The 7,596-nt window shown below is 38.8% G+C and overlaps 1 protein-coding gene across 1 annotated transcript; it reads right to left on the bottom strand.

The window, feature by feature from the left end:
• Window positions 1–5,207: 5,207 nt before the first annotated feature.
• LOC129042415 (ubiquitin-ribosomal protein eS31 fusion protein-like) lies at window positions 5,208–5,743 on the bottom strand. The gene has a single exon (XM_054498392.1). The coding sequence runs from the start codon at window positions 5,714–5,716 to the stop codon at window positions 5,249–5,251; it is 468 nt and encodes a 155-aa protein (XP_054354367.1). The 5' UTR covers window positions 5,717–5,743; the 3' UTR covers window positions 5,208–5,248.
• Between the last annotated feature and the right edge of the window lie 1,853 nt (window positions 5,744–7,596).

The following is a 7,596-nucleotide window of genomic DNA, read 5'->3' as shown; positions in this document are numbered from 1 at the left end:
AAGTACCATGCAACACATCCTGCAAGTTAACATTTGTTATATCACCAAAGAGGACACAGTGTTCACTTGTCTGTAACTAGACAATAATTACATGACCTCCAGTGTCAAGATGTGCTTAGAGCTCTAAGAGACCCACAAGTTTGCAAATTTAATAATGTTAGACTCCTCCAGAGGGCCATCACAAACTTGTAAGGGCACATGTATTTTCAAAATTAATTTTTAGGTCAGAGGGAGAGAAAATAGGTCTAAAGTGTTGACATGGCAAGAATTGACTGTATCTGTTTTGAGGGCATCATCTAACCCAGTTAGTGGCTCCTCTAATAATTAATTGTATTCCTGGGAGAATCTGAAAATCCCAATGAGTGTGTATGGCTGCTTCCAATCTAGAGAAGTTGGTTCGCTAGTGAGAGGATTTATTGGATTTAAAATGTTTTTCTTTCTGTGATTTTTCTGACCCAGAAATATGCTTTTTATTTCAGCAGCTCTCTTAAAAGAGCTGAATAAATGACCGTTCCCAATCACCATTAACTATAAATCAAAATGTTATGTTTCCTCAGTTATGCTATGATTCTTCAGTTTGTTTTCCTTCTATCACAAATGAAGTATAATCCACCATCAGAATGATGATTAAAGGCATTCTACCAAAAATATTTACTCCATTCTGCGGCAAACACTTGTCATCTCTAACTTAAGTTGAACAGCCCTTATTTAACTCAATGCTACTATGCCCTACATGAAATAGAGGCATCTGGAATTTATTCTCTTATTTTCTTTCTAATTATAGCTTAATTTATCAACCACACATTTTAAGATGGCTATTTCTGGTAGGTTTCTCTATTACAAAACATACTAGAGTTATTTATTTCAAAATAATGTTTTTATTCTTTTGAGGGGTGGATTTCACAGTGGTCTCTCTGTGTTTTTTTCTGTGTGTATTCAATTGAATAACCTCAAAAGTTCTCTGTCATCTAAAATCATCTCCCTATCCCCATCATCCACTGACCTCAATCAAAAACCTCATCTTCTCAGTGACACTCTCCTTTCTACATGACAGACCACTGGTCATGATGACCTTTGGAACTGGAAAGAACCTTGGAGATTGTCTAGTCATGGTTGTCAACTTTACAGCAATGTAAGACTCTCCTTGAGTGCCCGTTTTAAAAGCAGATTCAGGGACTTCAGCCTGAGAGATTCTGATTCAATAGTTCAGGAGTAGAGGCTAGATACATACATATTTTAAAAGCACCAACAAATAATTCTTAGCCACCAGATCACACATGGGAAACCCCTGAATTACTCTAGAGTCTTCCTTCTATAGGCAAGGAGACAGAGGGTAGAAGGTGTTACTTGCTCATGGTCATTGGTGATCTAGTTAATGTAATTGTCATCAGCACATTTCCACAGCTGTTCTTGGCATCCCTCCACTTATATTCTAAAAGAAGAGGAGTCAGCACATGGCTGCCTTCTTATGAAAAGCTGCTGCCCTTGCGCTAAGGGGTGGGAGTGGGGCTTGGAAATTTGTGAAACAATGCTTGTGAAAAAATGCACAAGCCAGTGGCCGGGTGCGGTGGCTCACGCCTGTAATCCCAGAACTTTGGGAGGCCAAGGCAGGCGGATCACGAGGTCAGGAGTTCAAGACCAGCCTGGCCAACATGGTGAAACCCTACCTCTACTAAAAATACAAAAAAAAAAAAAAAAAAAAAAAAATTAGCTGGCACGGTGGTGCACACCTGTAATTCCAGCTACTCCAGAGGCTGAAGTAGGAGAATTGCTTGAACCCAGGAGGCAGAGGTTGCAGTGAGCCAAGATCACGCCACTGCCCTCCAGCCTGGGCAATAGAGTGAGACTCCATCTCAAAAAAAAAAAAAAAAGGCTCTACAAGCCATTGCTCTACAAAGTTGCATAATCAGGTGTTGGCATCATCAAAAGCAACAACCTTAGAAGTATATATAATATTTTCATATGGTCCTCTATCAATATTGGTGGACAGAGAGTAGACAATGAATGAATAAATGACTATATGCTAAATAAATGAATGAGTCAGTAAGTCCTGCCCAAATCAGAAGGGAAGAGGCCGAGACAGTGTGATGACTGTCTCAGGGCAGACACCTGAGAAAGTCCCCATGTGGGTGGTCTGTAATAGCCAAGGCCTTCCTCAGGTAGCAGGAGGAGGAAGAATTCACCTTTAGAAGAAGAAAAACTTCCATGGTGAGTGAGTACAATTTTAGTGGTTTCTTCTCACACAATGTAATTAGGTGAAAAGTGCTCGCAGCTTTTAGTAGTTTAGGTTCAACATTGGGTTATAATTTGATTGTTCAGAAAAGAGTTTCTCTTCCTTTTCTTTGTCTTTTTTTTTTTTCTTACCCTCATTTGAATTTGAGAGGGTACCAGCGTGGGAGGTTTTCACTCTGCCTTTAACTACTTGATTTCTGCTGATGAAGAGGTTACTTCAGTTTGTTTGGCTTCTTGATCTATAATGTTATTCATCTGTAGTTTTGCTTCTAGTCAAAATGGAAAGCAACTGTAGCTTGTCATCCTTTAATGCCGGGAGCTGACAGGAAGCTGGGTTTTATTTGTTTTCCTCTTTGAAGTGATACAGCTGAGTGAGCAGACGTAAGAGTTTCATTTTAACCAGAAATTTTGCTTAACCTCCTAGAAACAGCTACTTCATTGAGGACCTGTGGCCCAGTGGACTTGTCCTTTGCAGAATTATCAAAGGAAAAGATGGAACGGTAATGAGGGATTCCAGAAAATTTTGGAAGAAACACAACATAACTCCAGAAATTCAACTTGGCCCCATACATATAAAACACAACAGGCCTAACCAAAACATGCCATGTGAGACATGTGGGGCCTGTGGGCTCCCTCGTATCTTTCATTCTAATTTAGATTCTCTACAACTATAAATGAAAGAGCCAACACTGGCAAAAATAAAGTACCCTCTCGGAGACTTTGTGAAGACTGTTGCAGGTGACATCATGTCCATCAAAGGCCAGAAACCCAACATCTATGAGAACCACATGGGAGAGAGTGACCAAGCAGGATAGAGGGGGGTGCCTCAAAATGAAAAAGGTAGGCCATAGCTTACCGCATTCTGTGTTTTTTATATAAAATCTTCATTTTTAATGCTGACTCAATTTTTTTCTAAGATTCCCGGATTATAACTGAAACTACAGCTCTGAAGCCAAAGCCTTTTCATTCTGAAGCCTGGAGTCTAATCCATTCCATAAATAAATGAAATTCTGGGTCTCCTGGTTGATTTTCACATCCTACAGGATGCATTTATGAAGAACAGTTTTGATATAGGGATTCTAATCTTTTATTCAGATCTCTATAAAACAAGGTCATAAGAAATAAAAGAGATCTCTTGGGATAAAATGGGGAGAGAGGAAAAGTGCAAGTTCTCATTTGTGCACTATGCTAAGCTTAACAACAAAAGGACCGCAAAATTTCTATTGATGATGCTGACATAAAAAAAATGAATACTAGGAAAGGCAACTTCTTCCTTCATATTAAGCATCTCAGGAGCCTTTCTAAAATGCATACCTATAGCACCATCCCACTTCTTGCTCTTCAATAGCTCCCTAATGCTTTTAGAGCCAAGTTCAGCCTCTTTAGTACAGTGTACCAGGCCCTTTGTGTACTAGCACTGCTGTCCCTGCCCACCTTTCCAGCCTCATCAGTGGTGCTCTTATTTATTTTCTCTTATCTAATTGAGTTAATACTCACATATAATAAAATGCACAAATCTTCAGTGTATATATAATTCAACGAGCTTTTTAAATGTGTGACCAACCTTCCAGTGGAGATATAGAACCTTGCATCACCCACAGTTTCCCATGAGTCCCCTTCTAGTTGAGGCCCACTCCACATACTCTAACTTCCATCTCCATAGATTAGTTTTGCCTGTTCTTAAACTTCCTGTAGATGAAATCATGCACTGTGCACCCCTTTATACCTGGCTTTCATGTTATCCTGTGTATCAATAGTTCATTTTTTAAAATTGCTGAATAGTACCATGTTGTATATATGTCACCATTTGTTTGAAGATTTAAGCTTGTTTTCATGTTTTGGCTATTACAAATAAAGCTGCTGCCTGCCGGGTGCAGTGGCTCACACCTGTAACCCCAGCACTTTGGGAGGCTGAGGCGGGTGGATCACCTGAAATCGGGAGTTTGAGACCAGCCTGACCAACATGGAGAAACCCTGTCTCTACTAAAAAAATACAAAATTAGCCGGGCATGGTGACGTATGCCTGTAATCCCAGCTACTCGGGAGGCTGAGCCAGGAAAATCGCTTGAAGCCAGGAGGCAGAGGTTATGGTGAGCCGAGATCGTGCCATTGCACTCCAGCCTGGGCAACAAGAGCAAAACTCCATCTCAAAAAAAATAGAAATAAAAAAATAAAGCTGCTGCCAGTGACATTCTTATACAAGTCTTTTAGTCCATATTTGTTTCTATTTCCCTTGGGTAAATACCTAGGAGTCGAATTTCTAGTGTAAAAAATTCGCCAAATAGTTTACTTTGCCACATATTTGTACCATTTTACACCCATGAGCAATGTCTAAGAGTTCCAGTTATTCTACAACTTCGCCAGCATTTAGTGTTGTCAGTTTATTCTTTTTTTTTTTTTTTGAGACAGAGTCTTGCTCTGTCACCCAGGCTGGAGTGCAATGGCGCGATCTCGGCTCATTGCAACCTCCACCTCCTGGGATCAAGCGATTCTCCTGCCTCAGCCTCCCCAGTAGCTGGGATTACAGGCATGTACCACCACGCCTGGGTAGTTTTAGTATTTTTGGTAGAGACGGGGTTTCACCATGTTTACCAGGCTGATCTCAAACTCCTGACCTCAGGTGATCCACCCGTCTCGGCCTCCCAAAGTGCTGGGATTACAGGCATGAGCCACCGTGCCCAGCTGTCAGCTTAGTTATTCTAATAGGTGAGAAATGAAATCTCCTTGTTTTTTCATTTTTCATCTCCCTGATGACTAATGATGTTGACCATGTTTTCATGTGCTTATTGACCATTTGTGTCTTCTTTTGTGAAGTTCTTATTCAAATCTTGCTCATTTATTTATGGGGTTGCTGATCTTTTTATTATCTGTAATTCTTTATTATGTTCTGGATACAAGAGTGGACAGTTTTTAATCGGTTGCCTTTTCATTTACTCAATGGTTTATTCCAATGAGCAAGATTTTAAAATTTTAAATTTTTTTTTTTTTAGTTCATGTCTTTTATTAACTCATACAGTTACTTGTCTTCTGGTTTGTTGAAGCAGTAAGTCAGACAACATTTGCCACAATAATGTCTGTCAAAGTGGCTTGCCATAAACACCCCAGCACCACATTCATCAGAAGGGCACTCTCGACGAAGGTGACTAATTTTGCCATTCTCATCCACCTTATAATATTTCAGGACAGCCAGCTTAACCTTCTTTCTCTTGTGCTTATTCTTCTTGGGAGTGGTGTAAGACTTCTTCCTTTTCTTAGCACCACCACGAAGTCTCAACACAAGATGAAGAGTAGACTCCTTTTGAATATTGTAGTCAGACAAAGTACGTCCATCTTCCAGCTGCTTGCCAGCAAAGATCAGTCTCTGCTGATCAGGAGGAATTCCTTCCTTATCCTGGATCTTGGCCTTTACATTTTCTATCATATCCAAGGGTTCAACCTTGAGGGTGATGGTCTTCCCCATAAGGGTTTTCATGAAAATCTGCATTTTGGTTGTGGCTCCACCGCAGATGGCGGATCGAAAAGCTTTAAAATTTTAAATTTTGATAATGTTGGGAGGCCAAGGCAGGAGAATTGCTTGAGGCCAGGAGTTTGAGACCAGCTTGGGCAACACAGTGAGACCCCATCTCTACCAAAAAAGAAATAAAAATACCTGTAATCCTGGCACTTTGGGATGCTCAGGTGGGTGGATCCCTTGAGCCCAGGAGTTTGAGACCAACCTGGGCAACATGGCGAAACTCTGTCTCTTCAGAAAACACAAAAATTAGCCAGTCATGGTGGTGCACACCTATAGTCCCAGCTACTCAGAAGGCTGAGTCAGGAGGATCACCTGAACCTGGGGAAGTGGAGACTGCAGTGAGCTGTGATCGCACCACTGCACTCCAGTCTGGGTGACAGTGAGACCCTGTCTCAAAAAATAAATAAATAAAAATAAATTTTCATAATATTAATCAATTTTTATTTGATGTTTAATATTTTTTTGTACCTATCTAAGAAATCTGCCCACCCAAGTTTGTAAAAATATTCTCCTATATTTTCTTCTGGAAACTTTAAAATTTTAGCTTTTATATTTAGGTCTAGGATCCATCTTGAATTATTTTTAGTGCATGGTGTGACATAGGAATCAGGGTCCAATTTTTCCACACATATATTCAGTTACTCCAACACCATTTGTTGAAAAGATTTCTTTTCCCATTCAATAGCTTTGGCACATCTATAAAAATCAATTGACTATGTATGTTTGGGTCTATTTCTAGACTCCATTCTGTTCCATTGATCTGCATATCTATCCTTGCCTATGCCAATATCACACTGTCTTAACTACTGTAGCCCTGTATTAAATCTTGAAATACAATTGTGCAAGTCCTCTAACTTAGCATTTCATTTTCAGGATTGTTTTGGTCACTTCTTTTGCATTTCTACTTAAATTTTAGAGCAAATTTGTCAATTTCTACGCTAAATCCTATTGGGATTATGACTGAGATTATGTAGATTCTGTGGATCAGTTTGAGGATAATTGACATTTTTAACCATATTGAGTCATTCAATTCAAAAACAAAGTTTATTTTTTCATTTGTTTAGATCTTTAACATCTCTCAGCAATGTTTTGTAGTTTTCAATATACAGGTCTTGTCCATAGTTTGTTACATTTCTCTTTAAATATTTAATATACTTTAATACCATTTTATAATTTAATGCTTTTATACATTTGATGTTGTTATAAATTACATTAAAAAATTTTCAATTTCCAGTTGTCCAAACTAGCGTACAGAAACACAATTTATTTTTGCATATTGGCCTTATTTCCTGCAAACTCGCTAAAATTATTCCTTAGTTTGAATGGCTTTTGGTAAATTCCTTAGGATGATCTGTGTTTGTGATCATATTATCTATAAATTAATAGCTTTTGGTAAATTCCTTAGGATAATCTGTGTGTGTGATCATATTATCTATGAATAAAGAGAGTTTTATTTCTTTCTTCTCAATATGTATTTATTTTATTTCTTTTTCTTGTATTATTGCAGTTGCTAAGACATAATATTGAATAGAAGTGGTGAAACTGAATGCCCTTGTCTTATTCCTAATCTTAGGCGGAAATAATTCAGTTTTTAAAAATATTAAGTATGATAGGAGTTAAAGATGTCCTTTATCAGATTAAGAAAATTCCCTTCTGTTTGTAGTTTGCTGAGAATTTTTACCTTGAATGGATGCTGAATTTTCTATCATTTTTCTTTTTCCTTTTCTTTTTTTTTTTGTTGAGACAGAGTTGCCCAGTCTGGAGTGCAGTCGCCCGATCTCTTCTCACTGCAACCTCCGCCTCCCAGGTTCAAGCTATTTTCCTGCCTCAGCCTCCAGAGTAGCTGGGAT

This window comes from Pongo pygmaeus, chromosome 7 (genome assembly GCF_028885625.2).
Source record: "Pongo pygmaeus isolate AG05252 chromosome 7, NHGRI_mPonPyg2-v2.0_pri, whole genome shotgun sequence".
NCBI lineage: Eukaryota > Metazoa > Chordata > Mammalia > Primates > Hominidae > Pongo > Pongo pygmaeus.
Note: the sequence above shows the minus strand (reverse complement) of the source record. Positions and strands in the feature narration are given on the sequence as shown.